The sequence below is a fragment of the Loxodonta africana genome, chromosome 18 (genome assembly GCF_030014295.1).
Source record: "Loxodonta africana isolate mLoxAfr1 chromosome 18, mLoxAfr1.hap2, whole genome shotgun sequence".
In the NCBI taxonomy this organism is placed as follows: Eukaryota; Metazoa; Chordata; class Mammalia; order Proboscidea; family Elephantidae; genus Loxodonta; species Loxodonta africana.
In genome coordinates, this window is record NC_087359.1 from 27,012,735 (window position 1) to 27,036,259 (window position 23,525).

A 23,525-nucleotide genomic window follows, 5' to 3' on the forward strand; every position below is an offset into this window, starting at 1 on the left:
AGGAAGGCAAAGGGCTGGGAAGGGTGGACAAAACTCTGCCGTTCCTCTGACCTTTGAGAACACATCCCTTGTGAGGACTCAGCACAAGGCACTGGATGGGGTCTGTGAGGTAAAATGAGAAGTCAGACATCCCTCACCTGTAGAAGCTTATGATCTGGTTGGGAAGATAAGGTACAAAAACATGTGATACATGGGACCACATGGATGAACCTTGAAGATATGATGCTGAGTGACATAAGCCAGACACTAAAGGACAAATATTACATGATCCCACGTACATGAAATATCTGAATAGGCAAACACATAGAGACAGAAATGTATTCATTGTACCAGGGGCTGAGGGGAGGAGGGAATGGGAGTTATTGCTGAAGAGTACTGACTTTCTGTCGGGGATGATGAAAGTTTTAGAAATGGATGTTGGTGTTGGTAGCACAACATGCCGAATGCAATCATTGTCACTGAATTGTGTACTTAAAATGGTTAAAATAGTAAGCTTTTTGTGTGTTTTACCACAGTAAAATATTAAATGTTAAAATATTAAAAAAAAACACAAAAAGCAAAATTATAATATAGCATGAGGCAGATGGAGCAATGCATTCATGATGGGGTGTGTGTCTGTGTGTGTCTGCGTGTGATTTACTCCCCTGAGGCTCTTACACATGATAATTGCCAGAAGATTCCAAGCAGGGGGAAAGCTCATTAAACAGGCTTGGTCAGGGCAAGCTTTATAAGAGACGTGGAATCTGAACTGGGCCTTTTTAAAAATGTTTAATGTTTATCTTTATTGTTTGCTCTGTTTACAAAGTAATATGTGATCCTTGCAAAAAAAAAAAAAAAGTCGAACATGCTACAAATATGTGACCTCAAAAAAAGCAATCTCCTATGATCTCTTATCACAGAGATAACTAGTGTTTATACATGAACATAATGCATAAATAACATCATTTTATGAAAATAAGTGCACGTTATTTATACAGCTTTGCCATGTGCATTTTCCCTATGCAAAATAAGCTTCACATCTCTTTTTTAATGGCTGTATAATATTCTATTATATGATTATGCTGTATTTTTACTAGTCTTCCATTGATGGACATTTAGGGTATTTCCATTGGTTTGTTATTACAGTGCTACAGGAAAAATCCTCAGACAATATCACTGGGTGATGTTCTAATGTTTTCATAGAGTAAATTCTATAAGTGAAATCGTTGTAGCAATGGGGGTGGGGGTTGAAATCTTGCTAGATGTAGCCCAGTTGCCCCCACCCCAAAGTGATATTAAATTATCCTCTGACCCACAGTTGTATGGGAGCAAACTGAATTTTGAAGATGAGTCAGATTGAGTAGGCAGTGTATTAAGTGAAGAGAAAGGCAATGGCAAAGGCGAGGATCCCAGTGCTTATTCAGGGGGTTAGTGAGTAACTATTTAACTGAAGCAACAGGGAAGAGCCTTGAATGCCAAGCCAAGGAATTTGGACTTTGTTCTGCAGGTAACAGAGAGAAAGCTTGCAAAGCCAAGGGTGATCACAACCATGCAAGGGAATTCCACTGATGACCCCACCAGAGAGGCCGAATCTCTCATGGGGGTGGTGGGGGCAGGCCTCTGGGCACCAAAGGTTTAGATCCCTCTATCATCCCGCTCCTCTCCCTCTTCCCTTACCCCCTTGCCTGTGCAAATTGCCTTCAGCCATCTTGACAACAATATTTTTTTAATGAAAAGAAACATTTGGAAATAAAAGGGCATTAAGCAGTTGTCCAGTCCCTGACAATCCTGGTTATATCATTTTTAGACCATTAACTGGCAATTCGCTTTCTAAGGAATAAATAGGTATTCTCTTTCAGATCCCATTCCTTCCACATAAAAGAAAGCTGGGTCACCAAGTAGCTGAAGTACCCTGCCTAGTGCTGATTCTAAAAGCCACTGCTGTTCTTTTAGCCTAATAGTGTGGAGCTACTGCAGTGCTTTGAGCAAAGCCTATTTTAATTGGGAGCACTAGGAAAACTGTATCATCCAACTCCATCCTAGAGAAGGGTCTTGTTTTTAATTTTTCAAGGAAAAACAGAAGCAATTCGAACCACTGCATTAATTTGCATGAATGAGGCCCCCCAGAACTCGAAGCCCAGAGTAGCAGTTGCAGATCTTACCAATTGGATTTGGTAATGAAATGCCAGATGAAGTAGCTCAAACAAAATCGAGGCAAATGAATTCCTAAATGCCAGAGACTCAAAGTCTCTGCCAGGAATGGAGTTGCTGATTGTGGCAGTGGGTCATTATATCGAATAGAAAGAGCCCTTGGGAAAATGGCTGAGTGTTCCAAAAGGAACAGACCAGAGAGGGAAGGATTCATCCAAGCAAAACATTCACGGAGGGAGAATCAGTTGGGCTTGTTGTAGAGGGAGCTGTGCAAAAGAGAACCTCTGAAACCTTTGGATCGGGGTTCCCAGCCCATGTATTCCATGTCTAGATGACTCAAACCTTAAGGTAATAAGAGACCCTGGCTCTGGACGACCTCCCAGGTGATCATAGCCATTGCACTTGGTCATCACCAATTACTTAGTGTATGTTCATTCCCTGCCTGTCTTCAAAGGAATAGATGAATGGAGAAATGAGTTGAGACGAGATGACATGAAAGGAAAGAAAAGCAAAAGGAAGGGAAGGCAAAATAAGACAAGGCAAGGCATATAAATCGACTAGCACAGTCCCTGGCACATGATAAGCAGTTAAATGTTCCCTTCTCCCTTGACTCTGACTTTGGGACCTGCAGATTGGCTGCTGAGGTAGCTGCTCAGTGGAAACCATGTGTCATTGGAAAGGGGCTGCCCTGAGTGGTACCTCAAAATTATGTTTGTTCTGTGTTGGTTTTCGCTTCTCAGGATGGGTAGAGAAGAGGAGAAGAGGGATGAATCAGATAGCTCTGGCGCTCAGAATCTTCTACAGGCACCGTGAGATCCTCCAGAAACCAAAGCCATTTGTACTACTGAGATTTTCTAATCTGTGTTATTATTCCTGTTATTGTTTAACCTGAATCCAGAATGACATGTGTCTCTGATACTTCACCTCTAAGAAACCTGAGAAGCTACATTTACTGTTTGTTGTGCCAAGTTTGGGTAGTCTGTGACACCGGAGTCCCAAGATAGGATCCAAAGCAATTTTCACATTCTAGTGCTGTCTGCTATGAGCCTCGGTGGTGGTGGTGTTGTTAGCAGCCCTTGGTTCATTGAGACCCCATGCACAACAGAATGAAACACTGCCCGGACCTGCGCCATCCCTATGATTGGTTGCGGATCAGACCATTGTAATCCATAGATTTTTCCATTGGCTCATTTTCAGAAGTAGATTGCCAGGCCTTTCTTCCCAGCCCTTCTTAGTCTGGAAGCTCAACTGAAATCTGTTCAACATCACAGCAACATTCAAGCCACCACTGACAGACGGGTGGTGGCGGCACACAAGATGGCGGGAATTGAACCAGGATCTCCCGTGTGGAAGGCGAGAATTACCAATGCTTCATGAGCCTTCTTGCTCTGTGTACTTTAGAAAACTTTAAAAGGAGGAAGCAGGAGCCCGAGGGCTCTAGAAAAAGGCTCTCAGCCGAGGGTGAACGATACAAATGAGCTCCTCTTGAAATTCTTCCTCACAAGAACCTCCCCTCTGTACTTTCAAGAAAACAAGTATTAAGTCCACAAGTTGCTCAGGACTTGGGTCAGCTGCATTAGCCCCTGATATCTTTAATCTTATTAAACTGAAATACCAGAACTTCTTGGCCGTTAGAGCAGGGTTCTCAATTTGGATCAGAATCACTTAGGAAAAAAACCTACTGCCGTCGAGTTGATTCCAACTCATAGCGACCCTATAGGGCAGAGTAGAACTGCCCCACAGAGTTTCCAAGGAGTGCCTGGAGAATTTGAATGGCTGACCTCTTGGTTAGCAGCCATAGCACTTAACCACTACTCCACCAGGGTTTCCAAATCACTTAACCACTACTCCACCAGGGTTTCCAAATCACTTAGGGAGCTTTAAAAAAAGTCCTAGACCTACAAACCAGACTCATTATGATGGGTCCCAAGAATCTGCGTGTAAAATGCCCCCCAGAAAATTCCGATCTCCCCACCACCACCACCACCAGGTTTAGGAACATGACCTTAGACCAGAGATTCCCAAACCTTTTCATGTCATGACACATGTAGAAAATGATCGATTTTGATTGCCACACCGGGGAGGAGCTCCAAGCCAGAGGTGACTAACCCCTGGGGTCAAGAGGTCCAGTCTGGTTACCCACGGGCCAAGGTGAGCAGGAGCTTGACACATCTATAATTCGTTCAAGGTGGGGAAGCTCTCCGTTTTATTTTTACTTATTTTTGTGGGGGAAAAAGAAAATAGATAGCAACATAAGCTGTCCATTTGCCTACAGAAGGAGGGGTCAATGCATTTGAATTTCATTCCATCTGTTGGGAATCTGATACCATTGTGGAGTCAGGTCCAATGTCTTCCTTGCCAGCCAGTAGTGTTAATTGCATGTAATGTGCATTTATTAATATGCATTTGTGTAGTTTTTCCCCAGACACCTTCACTTCTGAGTTGGGGGCGTGACTTCAGATTCACCCTCATCTAAGCTTAATTCTTCCAATCAAAGATGCTAATCAGCCTTCACCAGGCCTTCTGGCTAAATCTTGTCCAATTCTGTTCCTTCTCTAGCACTCTAAGAGTCTATGACTTCAGCTCCATGATGATGGAAGTGGTATTTTTCCCTTGAAAACTAAGACCTGACTCAGTGACTCTCTCCTCCACTTCTATTTATTCAGACTCCAAGTACCGCTGTTCAGCCTCAGTTCCAAAAATATCCAGGGAAGAATAGGTGCTGTTAAGTTGCTTGTCTTCATCTTTTATTGTTAAAGGGGCCCAGAGAAAGATGTACAATTACTAAGCTATTAATTCAGAGCTTAGAAGTTTCAATAGATTTCCTCACAGAACTGCTAAATCTGGCTTTATAGGAACAGGAATTAACTTTTGAGGGAAAAAAAATGTCACTGTTAAGTTGTTTTATTCAGTTATGTCATTTAATCCTAACTATCCAATCGAATATTGTCTCCATTTTATAGATAAGAAAACCGAGGCTCAGAGAGCCTAAATAACTTACCAGAAGTTGCCAGAAGCCAGGGTTCAAACCCCAGAGTGCCTGACCCCAAAGATTGTGCTATCCCCATGCCAAGCTGGCCCCTTCAGGTTGAGCTGGAGGTACAGACAGTTGTTGTCTTTGAGATTTTTTTCCTTCTTAAATACCGATCATGTGAATGGAGGCAGATGAAGCAGGAGGAAGGATCTCCTCAGTCTTCCTCCTGGGTTTAATGAGCCAATGAAATGCCACTCTCATCTTTTGGGAAAAAATTCTTCATTGTGAACATTCCAGAAAATAGTGGATTGGCCAAAACAAGCCTGGCCGGGGAAAAACCCAAAGCATAATACAGGAACCCATTTTAAAAGAAAAATATACGTATCATAGCTCCCAAAGAATACAGCCACAGACCCCAGTTTAAGAAACATCCCTTTCTCGTTTTATTAACCCCACAGCAGTCTTGGAGTTAAATAACTTCTCCAGGTTCACACAGTAGTTGCTGGAGCAAAAATTCAAACCCAAGGTCTCCCTTTTCAGCTCTCCGTTCAGACCCCACAGAGGGGCTCCTGGATCCTGTAAACAAGGAAATATATTGTGTCAGACAATACAGGCTGAAAGAGCTCAAGGAACAGACTCATCACTTTTACCTGCTTTGTTGGGGTTCTAGTTAAGATAATATTAGGAAAAACGGAGTGAGTTCTAAAGCTAAAAAGAGTTTGAAATCTAATCCACCTTTAAAAATGGAAGTGTTTCATTGCCTTCAACCTACAGACTGATTGGCTTATTGAACATCTCCATCCCAATTGCTGTTCAACAAGTTGAGGGTCCAAGTTCCCCAAAATAATACAGCACATGGAGGGGTAAGCTTGATTTAGGGACAGTTAATCTAGTGCTGATCACTGTTGCCACATTGCTACACATCAAGAATATTTGTCAGTCTCTACCAGCTTTTGATTTAATAAACTTAAGCCATCTACAGGCCAACTTGTATATCCTCAATATGGATGCAGGCTATCGATGATTCTTCATAGCCTGTGTGCAGACAGCATTGTTAAATTCAGAGTGGGCAGGAACAATCTCGAGACAGGCCGTCCCGGCTCCAAGGCTGCCAAGCTGAGGCAGGTCCTAACCAGGCTTCCTTTGTGGGAAGAGCTTGGCTCATTTGCTGTTAGGAAGCTGATGCCTGTCCTTTCACCATTGCAGCAGTAAGGCTGGGCCCTCTTCAGTGCGCCCTTGAATGACCTTGTTGGTCTTGACGAGAACTGATCCTTCAAACATAGTCATATCTGTTAGTGCCAAAAGGAACAGGTTAGGGTTATGTAACAGGATGTTGAGACATTTCTCGTCGCTCTGGAATTGGGAACCAAGCCCAAAGCTAGGGACAAAGAGGAGTTATGGGTCCACATTCTACAGGCAGCTGCTCTTAACTGAGGCCAGGTACTTCTCAGGGTCTCAGGGCCCAGCTGCCCCTCTCACTGCTGTGGTCACACACACTAACACCCCACTTCCCAGTCTGTGTATGGGGGAGTGGTGCTCTCAGCGTCATTGGGGTCCACTCGCCCCAAAGCTATATGAAGGGCTTGCTCTAAGAGAATTGATCCCAGAAACTGGGGAGTCTGCAAAAGGGCTGCCTATTTGCTGAGCTGGGACCTACCCATGGTGCTGCCATCCCAGGAGAATGTGGGGAGAGACTGAAACGTGTCCCCAGGAGTCTGTAGGGGAACACGGAGATTGGGTTCATCTGGGGATTTCTGAAGGAGGAGGCTTGTGGAAGGATCCCCTGTCAGGGCTGAGACTGAGCCATGGGAGGGTGAGCCTGGGAATAGGAGGGGGCGCCCCCTTGGGCATTATACAAAATGGTTTATGTTACAGGTTTGTTGTGAGGATTAAATGAGAGAATGCATCTAAAGTGCTTGGTACAGTCTGGTACATGGCAAGCACTTCACAAACGTTAGCCGATAGGATTGGTTTGCCGTCCTTCCATCCTTGACTTTCTTCTGACCACCTCTTTTGGGGTTCTGTTTTGCCTTAGTCTTCTCCCTGGCACCTAAAACACATCAACAGTAGTTGCCCTCAGGGCTAAAGACCCCTGAGTACTAAATTATTTTGTGATGTGTGCTCAAAATTCCCATTCTCATGCTCACTCTTTAAGAAGTGGGTTTCAAGCTCTGGCCCTTAATTCTAACCAAAAAGGGCACAGCAGAACACACGCCGGCACCCCACCACCACCACCACCTTTCTCTGCCTTCTCCACCCCTCACATGCCTTGTGAGTCCAGCTCCTTTAAGAAAGTCACTTTGCAGAGGAATAGCACAGATCACTCAGTGTTTGCGGTACATTCTAGTGCCAAGAGCAAATGCTTTAAAAATAGCACTTCAGGTATTTAACTGCTAACAAAGCAGGAATTGGCTGCTTCTGGCCATGATTTGCACTTAGGTTTTTTTTTTTTTTTTTTTTTATGCTGATGCGTAGCAGTTGACCTTTTAGTAAAGTTTTAGGTCAGTTCTCAAGCACACTCTGAAAGCTCCTTAGTTTTCTGTGTATCCTTTCTCGGAATTCTAGTTTAAGACATCCTGCACTCAGTTTGGGGCTAAATTTTTACCTGGTTGAAGTGACCATTCATTGAAGAGGAATGATAATATCTGCAATGACTCAGAGTCGTCAGGAAAAGCTCAGAACACAGGAAAAAATTTGATATGTGTTGCTACTTCATCCCTATTTTAGGGCTGAGCATTGTGAAATCAGTCCCCAGATTACCAGCGAGCTCCCTTCCTAAGTCTGTTTTTAAGTGGAATTTGTGTGTAAGTCGGAACAGTTAGGGTACGGTTCGTATCTAAAGTCAGTTTGTCTTAGTATATAGTTTATAGTTTATCTTTCTATATATAAAAAACATTAAAGAAACACTTCCAAATACACTAAAACATCTTTAACACAATAATATGGTACACATTCTCCTCTCTTATCATCATGGTTAGGTTCCAAAGATCTAGTCATTATGTGAAATCGGGGTTATGCAAAAATGGAGGATGACCACATCAGATCACAGAATGGAAGCTGACTACATCATTACATAACTGCCAAATTTCATCATTACATAACTGCCAAACCACTGAGAATCATGGCCCAGCCAAGTTGACACATAACCTTAACCATCAAAACCAGCGTTACTCTCACCTCACACATCGGCGTTCATTACTACCAGGTAGTTGGATAGTAGATTTTTACTATTGTCATAAATGTGAAATGTCAGATAACCTTGATAGTCAATAAGTGAGGAGAAGGTGTAATAATAATGATAATGTTTTGATGTGCTGCAAAGTAGCACCCATTTGTTGTTATGAACCATTGTATGTACCTCAAAATTTTAATATGATAGGCTTTTCAGGGGTTGATTTGTAACTATGGGTTGTATGGGTTGTATTTAAATTGGACTTTGTAACCCAGGAACTGCCTGTAGTTACATAATGTAGTGAATCCCTGTGGGGGATGGGGGCTTACTGCTGAGCCTTATCTTTTGCATTTAACATTGATCAAAAACTTCTAATTTCAGCTAACAGGGCAGTCCCCTGTTGGTTATTGTCCTTTGTGGTTCAAACTGAAAGTGTAATTAATCATGAAGAGTTTATATCTCGTGGATGTCAGCTAATAATATTGTCTCTGAGATACAAGCTCTGTTCCAGCCAGGCCAAGCTCTCCTGCGGTTTCTCCTTGCACCTCCCAGGTGTGAGACTGATTCTAACCAACACAGGGACACCTTTTCACATTGGCTGCACTAATGAAGAAGCCCTTAGCATCACCTTTGCTCAGCCTTGTCCAAGTGTAAGACGGAGTGAGGTCTGAAAGTATGGTTACCCTCAAAGTCTGAAAGGTCTGAAAGTAGGGCAAACCTTTGGAAGAAGATGTGCCCATAGGGAAGACTTGGCCAGCTAGGGTCCATCTGGCCCTGGAAACAGCCCTGGTACAGACCTGCTTCCCTCCCACAGACAGGCCTTCACCACAGGGATCCAATTTGCCATCTGCAAGGCCTGGGTGGTATCAGCAGGATCTGGAGCCAGAGACATCATGGATGAACTTATAAACCCCCAGCCAGAAGAACTTGCCTGACACTTTCCTGGACAGCCAGCTTCTGGGCCAGAGGAACATTCAGGGCCCTCAAGGCAAGGATGTTGCTTTCAGAGAACTTCTGCATGGCAAGGGAGTCCACCTGCAACTTGTGTGACGTGAGTTCCTCGTTAGAGAAAAGAGCCCCAGCCTTGTTTGGAAGATTACTTGAAGGAAAGGATAGCACATGTCTGCATATGGCTCTAAACTCATCAAGAGGAAATCTCTAAGTAATCCCAGGATCCTAGAGGGGACAATGGCGGTCCAGTGGTAAAATTCTCACCTTCTATGTTTTAGGTACAATTCCTGGCCTGTGCACCTCAAGCATAGCCTCCATCCATTTGTCAGTGGAGGCTTACATGTTACTATGATGCTGAACACAGTTCAGTGGAGCTTCCAGACTTAAGACAGACTAGGAAGAAAGGCCTGGAGATCTACTTCTGAAAATCAGTCATTGAAAATCCTATGGATCACAACAGTCCGATCTGCAGCCCATCATGGGGATGGCAAAACATTTCGTTCTGTTGTGTGTGGGGTTGTCATGAGTTGTGGGCTGACTTGGATGCAGCTTACAACAACAAGGATGCTAGAAGCCTACCTGTTCCTCTTAGCTTTCCTGCCAAGCTGACACACAACCTTAACAATCACAAAGACCATCACTTTTCCTTGGCCCAGAACCTTGCCACAACATTCAAAAAGCAAGGCCCTTCTTTTGGGATTTCTTCAACCACTGTACTTATAGACATTGACAGGTGACAGCTTCTAGAAAATAGAAATGCCCATCCTGCCTTTCAGTGGCATAAGGAAACCCAAATGATGCTGGGAAGCCACATTTATATTTGAGCTTTTTTCTTTATACACTTGACTAGATAATAGGAGCCCTGGTGGCACCGTGGTTAAGAGCTCACCCGCTAACCAAAAGGTCAGCACTTCGAATCCACCAGGCACTCCTTGGAAACCCCATGGGGCAGTTCTGCTGTGTCCTGTAGGATCGCTATGAGTCAGAATTGACCCAACAGCAACGGGTTAGAGGATAGTAATAAAGTTACAGAATCCTACAGCATCTTGGATATTCTTGCTGCCTTTCTTTTGAGGAGCTTAAGAAGATTTGAGGAAATTGCATTACAGTATCTGTAAGACATTTCCATAGCATGTGACTGGGATGGCTCCTGTGCATCTAGCACCTTCTATGTGCCAGACGTTGTGCTGGAAACTTTGCCTACATTATCCAATTTAAGCCTTGTAACAACCCTACAAGGGTGTTACTGTTATCTCCATTGTATAGATGAGGAGACTAAAGCTCTCCTCTGACAGATTATGTAGTGTCTGTGGGTCTGGGCTGGTACGTGTGTTTGCGTTTGCCTTCTCCAATACACAGCAACTCTAAATATCTTCTCTGACACCAACTGCAAATGCAGTTCTTCAGACCCTAACCACCGGACGTAGGTCAGATCTTACAAGTTACAGGGAACAGTCTTTCAGACTGCCAAGTCTGCCCAAGATTTGTACCAACTGGCTACCAATTCAGGGGCTCCCTTCAGGTTTGATAATTCACTAGAATGACTCACAGAACTTAGGAAAGTGCTGTACTTACAATTACAGTTTTATTATAAAGGATACAAATCAAGACCAGCATAAAGAAGAGATGCATAGGGTGAGATCTGGGAGGATCCCCAACACAGAGCTTCCTTGTCCCAGAAAGGGTGCATCATTCTCTGAGGTGTCAGTGTCTTTCACCAACCAGGAAGTTCACCCAAACTTCAGTGTCCGTAGTTTTTATTGGAGTTTTATTGATTTATTTGCACACATTGTTGAACTCAACCTCCAGCCACCTTCCCTGAGGTTGGCCAGATTGTACCATAATGAGTCTTTCAGGCATGGCCAGCTACCCAAAGCTAGCCTTATTAGCATTACAAAGATTCTAATCACTAGGAAATTCCAAGGATTTAGAGGGTATCTCTCAGGAACCAAGAACAAAGACCAAATTCTTGGGGAAATATTCATATACTCACACATTGTGCCAAAATTTCAGATGAGAAGTTTTGCCTACATGGTATAGGAGTTGGGAGCACAGGCTTGGGAGTCAGGCTGACCTGAACTTGGATCCTGGAAGGCTGTGAACAAGTCACTGATTGTCCTCTGAGCTTCAGCTTCCTCACTTGGAACACGGAGATAGTACTTACACATTATAGCAGTGGTTCTCAACCTCAGCTATGCATTTAGATCACATGGGAAGCTTTTGAAAATCTGGATGCCCAGACCCCACCCCAAACCAATGAGATCAGAAGCTTTGGAGGTTTAGTCTTGCTCTGTCTGCTCCTCATCTTCATAGGTTTCTGAGTTGGAGTCATTCAGCTATATTTTCTGATTGCACTGTGTTGGAATCCAGCAGGAGTTTTGAAACATACAGTCTCTAGGTCACACGAAGTCAAGCTTTATGACATTTTAAAATAGCCTGAAGCCGACTTTGGAAAGGCTCAGGGGATTTGTAACATCGAAGATGATGGTTGAGGTTTATAAACCTCATTTTAAAACAAGGAACCTAGAAATGAAAGATTTAAAATGTAAAATAATCCAGTTCTTTTATGAAGGACGATACAAGTGATATAACAGAGTTGGAATCAGGACCAGAATACCACAGAAGCTGTAGAAATACAAACCAGAAATTTTTGTTTTTTATTTTTATTGTGCTTTAGGTGAAAGTTTACAAATCAAGTCAGTCTCTCATACAAAACCTTATATACTCCTTGCTATATACTTTCCCCCTAATGAAACAGCACACTCCTCCTCTCCACCATGTGTTTCCATGTCCATTCAGCCAGCTTCTGTCCTTTACATCTTCCCTCCAGGCAGGAGCTGTACACATAGTCTCATGTGTCTGCTTGATCCAAGAAGCCCACTCCTCACCAGTATCATTTTCTATTTTATAGTCCAGTCCAATCCCTGTCTAAAGAGTTGGCTTCGGGAATGATTCCTGTCTTGGGCTAACAGAAGGTCTGGGGACCATGACCTCCGGGGTCCCTCCAGTCTCAGTCAGACCATTAAGTCTGGTCTTTTTACGAGAATTTGAGGTCTGCATCCCACTGCTCTCCTGCTCCTTCAGGGATTCTCTGTTTTGCTCCCTGTCATGGTGGTCATCGGTTGTAGCCAGGCACCATCTAGTTCTTCTGGTCTCAGGCTGATGTAGTCTCTGATTTATGTGGCCCATTCTGACTCTTGGGCTCATACTTACCTTGTGTCTTTGGTGTTCTTCATTCTCCTTTGCTCCATGTGGGTTGAGACCAATTGTTGCATCTTAGATGGCCATGTGCTAGCGTTTAAGACCCCAGACGCCACTGTCCAAAATGGGATGCAGAATGTTTTCTTAATAGATTTAATTTTGCCAATTGACCTAGATGTCCCGTGAAACCATGGTCCCCAAACCACCACCCCTGCTATGCTGGCCTTTGAAGCTTTGGGTTTATTGAGGAAACTTCTTTGCATTTGAAACCAGAAATATTTTGAAAAAATGTTACACGAAAGATCAACTGATAGGTGAATGGGGCCATGTAGATACTTATGTTCACAAACTCAAGAGAGAAGAAAATAGATGGAAATAATTTCCAGAGGAATAGGTGTTGGAAGAGAGGACAAGGAGGGGCTGGGGAAATGAGTGGACCATGAAAAGAGAGAAAAGTTTGCAGCGACCAGAATATTTCAGATAAGACCTGGTAGTTGGACTTTTTTTTCCTTTTTGGCTCATCTTCATTCAAAGATGTTCAGCTCGATGTTCATTTTTGATCTTGAGTTTTGATTAAAGCAGTCCTCTGGTAAATCCTTCTGCCTTAACTCCCTCCAGTGCTTTGAAAGTGAATCCCCTAATTAATAGTCCATATGTAAGATTCACTAGATGAAATCAGCAGCTGTAGATATGACACCAGACTTGGAAAAAATCAACACTATTGCCATAAAAAGCCCAATTGTTAATTGCTTCTTTGACGTCTGGCTGTAACAAAAACACACGTTTACTATTTAATATTAAAAGTCAATGTAGAAAGAACACTGGGCTAGAATTAGGGGAGACTGGGATTCGAGTTCCAGTGCTGTTACTGACTGTCTGTGATTTGAGGCAAAATAACCTCATTTCTCTCAGGCATTGGTGTCCTGATCTATAAAATTGTAACTTTCAGCTTAAAATTCTGTTCTGGATTTTGAAAAGACAGGATACTTCTCATTCGCATTTAGCCTTTTCTCAAAGTGTCATTTTGCAATAGCCTAATAGAGTTTTCTAATTTTGTGGTGCGATCAAGATCCACAGGTTGATTTAAGTAGCTGTATAATTTGCTGTGCAGCCAGGACTTTTCCTGTCTTATTCTGAACTCAAGTTTGCTGTGAGGCCCTGCAGTTCTCAACTGCTTTGGAAATGCATTCAGCCGATGCTCCAGTTTTCATATTTCAGTCTTGTTTATTCTTGAGAAGTCTGGATCTGGAATGTACATGGAGATTCCTGAATGGGTGCCATTTCAAACTCAGTGGTTGTCTGCAACAGAAACTAGTCAAGGTCAGTCAATAAAGCAAAGATTTGTATGCTGGGATGTCAGGGTGTGGTATGGCCAGCTGGCCCAGGTACCTTCATCTGCAGCCTCTTAGGCCCCCTCACTCCTGCACACGGTTTAAGAGGCATGAAGGCATCTCAGGCCACGGCTCTGGTTTTTATTTCATTTCCCTGCTGCTGGTACCTCCACCTTGCCCTGTTCGCTGGGTCTTTTGACTGTCCCCTGCTACCGTCCGAGTTGCCAGGAGATTTTGCCTCTACTTTGCTCTGTTTGCTGGCTCTGTAACTATCCCTTGTTTACCCAGTTGCTAAGCCAAGGAGGACAGCCTCCTCTCAGGTTTGTGAGTGTTTACTTTCCCATATTCTGGGCGGCCACAGTGTGGATGCCATGTCTTCTGAGCCTTAAAGTGGTTGTCTGGGTGCTGATAATTATGCTCATCATTTGCCCCTCTTGTGGGCCAGTCAAAGGGCAGGGGGAGAAAGAGACCAGCTTTCCCTGTTTCACTCCAGGTCCTATATTTTAACTCACAGGAGCTGCTTGACAGGTAGACATTTCCTTGTTTATAGCTTTCAGGTGTGTGGCTGATTGAATGTACTTTTCGGGAGTTCTGTGAAAGAACAAAGCACATTGATTCTCTTCATCGTTGGTGAGCCAGTTGATGCATCTGTTTGGTTATCTCTTGCTGAGTAATGAAACACCCCAGAATTTAGAGATCTAAAACAATAGCATAGTTCTTCCATCTCCACTGGGCTTAGCTGGGCAGATATTCTATTCCTTATGATGTGTGCTTGGACTGAAATATCTCAGGTGGCTTTTTCATTCATGTGTGTGGCTTCACAGCTGGGACGGCTGGAACATCTAAAACCTGACCAAGCATCTCTCCACGTGGCCCCTCCACATGACTAGCTTGGGTTTCCTCACAGCATAGGGGTCACAGGATACTCAGACTAGAGTTTGTATGTTGTGGCTGGCTTCCAGTTTCAGGCTTTTAGCTTCTTTTAAAAAGCCTAGCTAGCACGGTGTCTCTTCTGCCACATCCTGTTGGTCAAAGTAGGTCACAAGACCAGTCTAGATTCAAGAGGAAGGGAAATGACTCCACTTCTTGATGAGAATGAGCAGCATTCTGGCACAGTGAGAGAAGGAATTGATGGTGGCTTTTTTTTTATCTTGGGAGATTATCTACCATAGTCTCCCTGGTTGATTTTTTGGTCTTCTCTTTTCACTCGTAAATGGAATCACGTGGTATAAGAACACAGGGCAGAAAGAAATTAGTGCCATGGCCTTAGCCACTAAATCTTTTCCCAGCAATTTCTGGGTGCTTTGGAAAGGCATTGCTGTCTATGGCCTAGACTGTAAGATTGGACAAGGAAATAAACCATCACTTAAAGGCTCCGTTGACTGCCACGGGAAATGCAATAATGTCTAATACCGATTGAGCACTTGCTGTGGGTCGGCCCTGTGCTTATGCCTTTTTTGTATATCGTGTTATTAAATTATCTTCATCTCTGTGCATAAGATTCCAGTGGCAGTTTCTGAGTTGATTCAAGCAATGAAAATACAGCAGAGCAAAATTGGTACCAAAGATTCAAAAGTGCTACCCACAGCCAAGACAATCAGCCTTAACCCTCACAGAAGCACTTATTCTGTTCAGATACTTATTATGCATTCCCTTTTCCTTCCCCGCTTCCCACATCCTTTTTATCTACTCCATTAGCAAAACACTTTGTATTCTATCATGAGGTATTTGTCCACTTTGGTCCTTTTCTCTCCCCACTCCCAGATCCACCATCTCCCTACAATTGATGCAAGTGAGGAGGGACCCTGCAGGAAGGCCAAGGGAACCCAGAACCTCCAAGTGAAGCTGAGTCAGTTCTGAGGGGTATAGGAGTGCTCTGCAACCACACACAGAGCTGGTGCCCGCCTACACCCCTCAGAGCAAAGAAATCTGGTTGAGGGAAGACATAATGTAAAACTTGGTTCCGTACCGTGCCCACAGTATGCACTAAGTAACTGTGTGCTCCGGATAGTGAAGGATTATTATATAATAATACTATTATGTAAATTGTATATTATTATATAATAATATTTATTAATAATGAAATGTATCATATAAGTAATACGATACTACTTATTATAATAATGGTGTTGGTAAAGAATTGATATACCATGGACTGCAAGAAGAACAAACAAACCAGTCTTAGAAAAAATACAGCCAGAATACCCCTTGGAATTGAGGATGGCTACACTTTGTCTTGCTTACTTTGGATGACATCAAGAAAGACCAATCGCTAGAAAAGGACATCGTGTTTGGTAAATTAGAGGGTCAGCAAAAACAAGGGAAATTCTCAGTGAGATGAATTGACACAATAGCTGCAGAAGTGGACTCAAACCTACCAATGATCATGAAGATAGCACAGGACCAGGCAAGATTTACTCGTTGTACATGGGGTCTCCATGAGTTGGAGCCGACTTGGTGGCAACTAACAACAACATAACATTTCTTTACACAGGAATATCAGTAAATCCAGAGCCCGAGTACACCCTGAAATAATCCTACTGAGGTAGCACATAGCTTTTTTTTTTTTTTGCTTTTTTAGATAGTACAGGTGGTCCCTACCTTACGATGGGGGTTCCATACTGGTGACTCTGTTATAAGTCAGTTCTGACGTAACTCAAATATCTCCATTTTTTTTTTTTTGTCTTCATTATTGTTTCCTTTTATTATCAGTATCTTTATAAATCCAATCTTTATTTGCCTTTGGGGATTGGAAACATTACATATAAACTTAATTAGTACATATTATTAGTGATGGAAACCCTGGTGGCACAGTGGTTAAGTGCTACGGCTGCTAATCAAGAGGTCTGCAGTTCAGATCCACCAGGCGCTCCCTGGAAACTCTATGGGGCAGTTCTACTCTGTCCTATAGAGTCACTATGAGTCAGAATTGACTCAACGGCAGTGGGTTTGGTTTTATTAATAATAAGGTGTACAAAAAAAGAGAGTTGTAAGTGTAGTTCATCATAACTAGAATGTATTGTAAGTTGGGGACTATACCTGTATAGATGTGTTTTTAACAGCTGTATTGGTACATAACTTACATACCATAAAATTCACCATTTAAAGTATACAATTCAGTGGTTTGTAGCATATTTACAGAGTTGTGAGCCATTACCTTAATCTAATTTTAGAATATTTTCATCACCCCAAAAAGAAACCTTGTATCCGTTAGCAGTCACTCCCCATCCACCACCACACACACACACACACACACACACACTCACTCACACACACACACACACGGAGCCTTAGTCCACCATTAATCTATGTCACTATGGATTTGCCTGTTCTGGACATCTCATGCAAATATAGAGTGTGGCCTTTGGTGACTGGGTTCTTTCACTTGCGTGTTTTAAAGATTTATCTGTTTTGTTTTTTTTAATTTGTTGTTGTGGTTGAATATATATAACAAAACAGTGCCATTTTAACCATTTTTACACATACAATTCAGTGACATTAAGTTCACCATGATGTACATCTGCTATCTGTATCCAACTTTTTCATCATCCTAAACAGGAATAAATTTCTGTTTGTTAAAGTCGTCTACTTGTGGTATTTCTGTTATAGCAGCACTAGATAATTAAGAATTTGGTACCAAGAAGTGGGGGTGCTGCTCTAACAAATACCTACCATGTGGAAGTGGTTTTGGAATTGGGTAATAGGTAGAGGCTGCAAGAGATAGGGTTGCTATGAGTAGAAATCGAGAAAATCAATTTGTTAAAGTCACCCACTTGTGGTATTTCTGTTATAGCAGCACTAAATACCTAAGACACTCAGTACCCCTTAAGTAATAACTCCTCTTCCGCCTATCTCGCTATTCCTGGTAACCGCTAATAAACTTTGGTCTCTATGCATTTTTCTATTGTAGATATTTCAAGTACATGAGACCATACAATATTTGTCCTTTTGTGTCTGACTTCTTTCACTTAGCATAATGTTCTCAAAATTCATCCATATGGTAGCGCGTATCAGAACCTTTATTTCCTTTTATGGCTGAATAATATTCCATTGTATGTATATACCACATTTTGTTGATCCATTCATCTGTTTATGGACATTTGGGTTGTTTCCATCTTTGTTGTTGTTGTTAGGTGCCATCGAGTCGGTTCTGACTCATAGCGACCCCATGTATAACATAACGAAACATTGCCCAGTCCTGCACCGTCCTCACAATCATTGTTACGCTTAAGCCCATTGTTGCAGCCACTGTATCAAGCCCTCTCACTGAAGGTCTTCCTCTTTTTCCCTGACCCTCTCTACTTTTTTTTTTTTTTTCATCTTTGGCTGTTGTGAATAATGCTGCAAAGAATATTGGTGTACATGTATCTGTTTGAATCCCTGCTGTCAATTCTTTTGGGTGTATACCTAGGAGTGGAATTGCTGGGTTATGTGGTAATTCTATGTTTAGCTTTTTGAGGAACTGCCAAACTGTTTTCTACATTGGCTGCACCATTTTACATTCCCGCCAGCAGTGAATGAGAGTTTTAATTTCTCCACATCTTTGTCAGTGCTTGTTATTTTCTGTTTTTCTTATAATAGCCATCCTAGTGGGTGTGAAGTGGTATTTCCTTGATGACTGATGACTTCGAGCACCTTTTCATGTGCCTATTGGTTGTTTGTATACCTTCCTTGGAGAAATGTCTATTGTTTTGCCCATTTTTTGATTGGGTAGTTTGTCTTTTTATTGTTGAGTTGTAGGAATTCTTTATAGACTTTATCGGATATATGTTTTCCAAATATTTTCTCCCGTTCTGTAGGTTGTCTCTTTTTCTTAATAAAGTTCTTCGAGGTGCAGATTTTCTTAATTTTGATGAAGTCCATACACGTTCAGTTTTCAACATCATTACAGGCTTTTTCTACTTTATTATTTGACATATTCCTTTTAAGGTATCTCTGAAAAAATAACCCTGTAATAAAAGCTAACAAAAAGGTCAGCAGTTTGAATCCACCAGGCGCTCCTTGGAAACCCTGTGGGGCAGTTCTCCTCTGTCCTGTAGGGTCACTATGAGTCAGAATTGACTCAACGGCAATGGGTTTGAATAAAATAATTAGTGGCTGATTTCCACATGGCAATCATTGAGCAAGTATCAACTGGTTAAACATGTTTTAATCTTTTTTTTACCTTTTTATTTATTTTTTTATTGAGATATAACACAAATCTTATGTATAGCTTGATGAATTTTTACAGATTATTTTCAGATTAACATATAAAATGTGCCCATCATCCTAGAAGTTTCCCTCATGTCTCTTCAAAGTCAACTCCTCTCAAGAGGTTACTGCTAGTTTACATTTTATCACCAGAGATAAGTTTTGCTTGTTCTTGAGCATCAGTTGGAATCACACAATGTCCATACTATTATATCTGGCTACTTTTGCTCAGCATAATGTTTGTGAGAGTCCTACATGTTCTTGCATGCATCAGCAGCTTGTTCTTTTTCATTGCTGTGTAGTATTCCATTGTGTGGATATACAATTTGTTTAATCTGTTTTCCTGCTGATGAACATTTGCACTGATTCTAGTTTTTGCTTATTAAGATTGAACCTGCTGTATATATTCTAGTACAGTCTTGTGGTAGACATATGTACTTATTTCAACCAGAAATGGAATTACTGGGACCTAGGTAGGCATATGCTTGGTTTTGTAGATACTGCTGAACAATTTGCCTAGAGTTGTTGAACCAATTTACATTCCCATGTATTAGTTGGACTTTTTTTTTTTAATTGTGTAAAGATTATTGACTCCAAGATCAAGGGGAGAAAATAGACTGCAACATCACAAATCTAGCTTGAAATCACTTTTTTTTTTTTTTTTACATTTAAGTAGCTGAACTACCTTTTTACCACTTATTTACATTGTAATCTCTTATTTTAATTGAGAGATAATACACCTACCATAACATTTGCTCTCTTAAAGTGTACAATTCAGTGATTTTTAGCATAGTCACAAGATCATGCAACCACCATCACTATCTAATTCTGGAACATTTTTATCATCCCAACAAGTAAGCTTGTACCCATTGGCAGTCACTCCAAAGTCACAACAAGCTTGCCCCAGTCCCTGGCAGCCTCTAATCTACTTTCTGTCTCTATGGATTTACCTGTTCTGGACATTTCATATAAATGATGGCTGCACTTTTAAGTTACCATTTCTTTGATATTTTTTCCCTAGGATCCTAAACACTTCAAGTCAGAGAAGACAGGACGGGGACAATTAAGGGAAGGCTGGAGGGACAGTCATCAGCCCATCATGTGCTCCTACAAGCTGGTGACTGTAAAGTTTGAGGTCTGGGGGCTTCAGACCAGAGTGGAACAATTTGTACACAAGGTAAGTGAACAAACGTCGGCCCCTGGGCTGTGCACTCACAGTAGAGTTAAAACAACATACAGTCAGTTTTCATTGCTCGTGGTAGTTACGTTCTGGAAATTCCTGGCGAACACTGATTTCGTGAACACCAAACCAGCCTTGTTCATCCTCAGCTGAGACATTTTTGTTGCTCTGCACACGGGCATGTCCATGACCTACAAAAGGGCCCATGAGTATTTTTAGAGAACAGGCGAGTTTGCAAATACCGAATCCGCAAATAATGAGGATTGGCTGTAACCGTCTTTCTTGTCGAGCCGAAGTGCAGGATGCACAACAAATGTGAAGGTATCTGCATCTAGAAAACACATTTTTTATGAAAATGTATTTTATGAACGGGTTTAATTTCCTTCCGCTAATAGATGTTTTACACTTCATCTCTCAATCTGTGGTCTCCATATCTTTTGGGTGAGTATATTTGAGAAGTTGATTTTTGAAACATACATCTCACACTGGCATCAGGCTAATCTAGTTCAAGGCAGAGGTACTTGGGCAGAGGCCAGAGGGCTTCTCTGTGTGCACAGCCCCCGAGGATAATTCTCATTCAAAAGATCCTGAAATGTAAGCACCTAAGGTGAAAGGCACCCTGAGAGACAGAGCAGGAAATCTCCGGAGTCCCATTAGATTATGCACTTTAGCATTTCTGCTCGTTTAATAATCCTGTTATTAAAGAATTATCAACAACCTCAGAACACAGATTTCAATTGTAATATCCTATCCACTTTGGCTAAACATTTTAACTTTGTAGCAGGAACCTACTTGGTGGTGATTTAAGTTTTAGGGAGTTCTAATATAAAGTTTAACTTATCCTCATGGGAAAAAAAAAACTGGAAATGTTGACACAATTGCCTTTTGTAGCTCCTCCCATTTTCATAAAAATAAATACTGCCCAAGCTGTCTCTACATTCCAGATAGGCTGAATATCTGTTTATTTTTCCACTGAAAAGCTGATAAGGAGTAGCTTTCTGAAATTCTTTTGGAGGCACTGGAATTCAACCTTAACACATTGAGCTCTTTGTAACTTAGATTTATCTACTGGATTTGGAGGCCAAATGACAATTGATCAAAAGTATAGATCTTAAGTTTGCATCCAAAGGATAGATTGCCAGTCTTGGGAACTCTTGCAACTCAGACTCATAGTAATAACAGACTCTAGAGGGAATTTGAGAGCGTTGGCTTTTTGTTTCATTTTGTTTTTTTAACAGAGAAGTGTGCTGATCCTCTGCTGAGCTCCAGAGCCCACTCCACCCAGGCATGGAGTGAGAAACACAGGAATCAAGTCCTGGGACCTCCTGTTACCCTGCTGTGTCCCACTCATGAGGCAGGGAAACAGTAAGGGCTCCCAGAGTAAATACTTCCCAGCCTGAAAATGGGAGGAGCTACAAAGTATTTTCATTGACTTCTCACATCTCTTTTTTTTTTTTGCACATTTTTGACCCCAAATGACCTCCTTTTAATAGGACCACTCTCATGGTGTGTGTTATTATTTTCCTTTACAAAGCACATTTAGACTGCCCCAGAGTTCTTTTCTCACAGAGATGACTTTGACCAGTTTTGAAATTTCATTACCATCTTTAAAATACCTGTAAGAATCATGCTCATATAAGAGGCATTCCCAGTGCCCATTTCCAAATATAATGAAGTGTTTTCAACGCCCTCAAAAACACACCTGCTATGGCGCCTGAGTCACTAATGAGTATCTGAGGCTAGTATTTGCATGGATGGGAAGTGCTGGGGATGCCTTTCTCTAAACACCTTTGTTTTTTAAGAATCTATTCACAGTTAAGGAGAAAAAATATTCAAAAGCAAGCTATTAGCACATTATTGAATTCTTGTTTCCAGCAGACAGCTGTGTTGTGCTTAATGTAGTAGGGTGTATTTACTGATGCCTCTATGTTCTTTTGATTTCCATGAATTTGACATACTCAGCACTCAAGTGTGTATGGCTGCATGTGCCTTCTCATTTTCATTACATATGTTTCCTCCTTCCAAATCATAAAAGCCTTAGTAGATATCCTAAGGCCTGGAGTAATAAACACTTCATTATAAATGCTTCCCTTGTTTCTTCAAATTCGCCAAATTAAAATCCCTTCATTTATTGAAACATGCTTGAACCTTTCATGAGAGGTTTTCGGCAATTGCTAGATTTGTTTGGCAGGAAAAAAAGAAATGTTGGAGGGAGAGTGTAGGTATCTAGGGAACATAAAAGAAGGCATACGTACATAGGACAAAAGAGAATGCTGTGAAATACCCCTTAACTGTGCTGTGATTTAAAAACACATGAATAGTATTACACATACACACACACAAACTGTGTGTATTGTCTTTCTTAGTCTTCTGTCGCCATTATGTGCTACCATGAGAAACCATTTCATTCCTTTTCCTCTGTAGTCAGGCTTATTAATCTCATTATGGTCTATTCTAGTTCAGGGCTCTTATTTCATCTCTTTTAATAATTGTTGACTAAGCTATTATTACACAAAGTAATATTTGCAATTCATGTATTACACTAGTATTCATAATAGTACATGAAAGTCAAGCCTAGAAGGATATTTACCGAGATTTTATCTTGTATTCACACTTCCATTCTGTTTAAAAAAAAATTAACGAATTTTCAGGATATTTTATCAGAGAAGAGAAAGTGTGTTAAGTGCCTTTGCTTAGAAGTAACTTGCTGCTCCGAAAAATGTGTTCCTGCTTTCCAGTACGTGTGACCTCCTGGCATCCATGAGACACACCCTTCATCAAATAAAAAGTAGACGCTGTTTTGGTTAAAGATAAATTGGGTAAAAAAGTCTCAAGGTGATTAGCCTAGAGATTAATTCCACCGCTGTCCGACTGCCAAATGGTTGGCATTAGATCGCACCCACCCTTAGCCTGCCTGGCTGTCAGATAAAACTAAGAGATTAATTAATAGCAAGTACCTGCATGTCATGGGAAAGGGCTGAACATGAGCAAGCTCAATATCTGTGTATATCAGCCTATAATTGTCATCGCATGTGGAGAAGAGATTGAGAAACTTAGAATCGCCAGGGTTCCCAGAATTGAAGCAACCTATTTTTTTTTATTTTCTAGATGGTTTTAGTCTAACGTGGTATTGTTTCACTCTCCTTCTTTTACTTTTTAGGTGGTCCGAGACATTCTGCTGATTGGGCATAGACAGGCTTTTGCGTGGGTTGATGAGTGGTATGGTAAGTCAATTCCCCCAAAATAACTTGTTGAACAACTTCATAACATGTTGATTTGGGCTTTCAGTCCATCTGGCTTCAACTGCTATCTAGAAGGACAACAATACAGAGCTTCCTGTCTGCAGAACATAATGAAGAAGTGCGGAATTACAGAAGCTTGGTCTAAAATAACCAC

General features: G+C 41.6%; 1 protein-coding gene across 1 annotated transcript in view; it reads left to right on the top strand.

Annotated features, from left to right (window-relative positions):
* The window catches only part of PITPNC1 (phosphatidylinositol transfer protein cytoplasmic 1), a 183,573-nt gene that overhangs the window by 140,395 nt on the left and 19,653 nt on the right, over positions 1-23,525 (top strand). The window contains exons 8-9 of the mRNA XM_023556978.2: positions 19,971-20,126; positions 23,290-23,353. Of these exons, the coding sequence (XP_023412746.2) occupies positions 19,971-20,126; positions 23,290-23,353 (220 nt within the window). The remainder of the gene's footprint in view (positions 1-19,970; positions 20,127-23,289; positions 23,354-23,525) is intronic.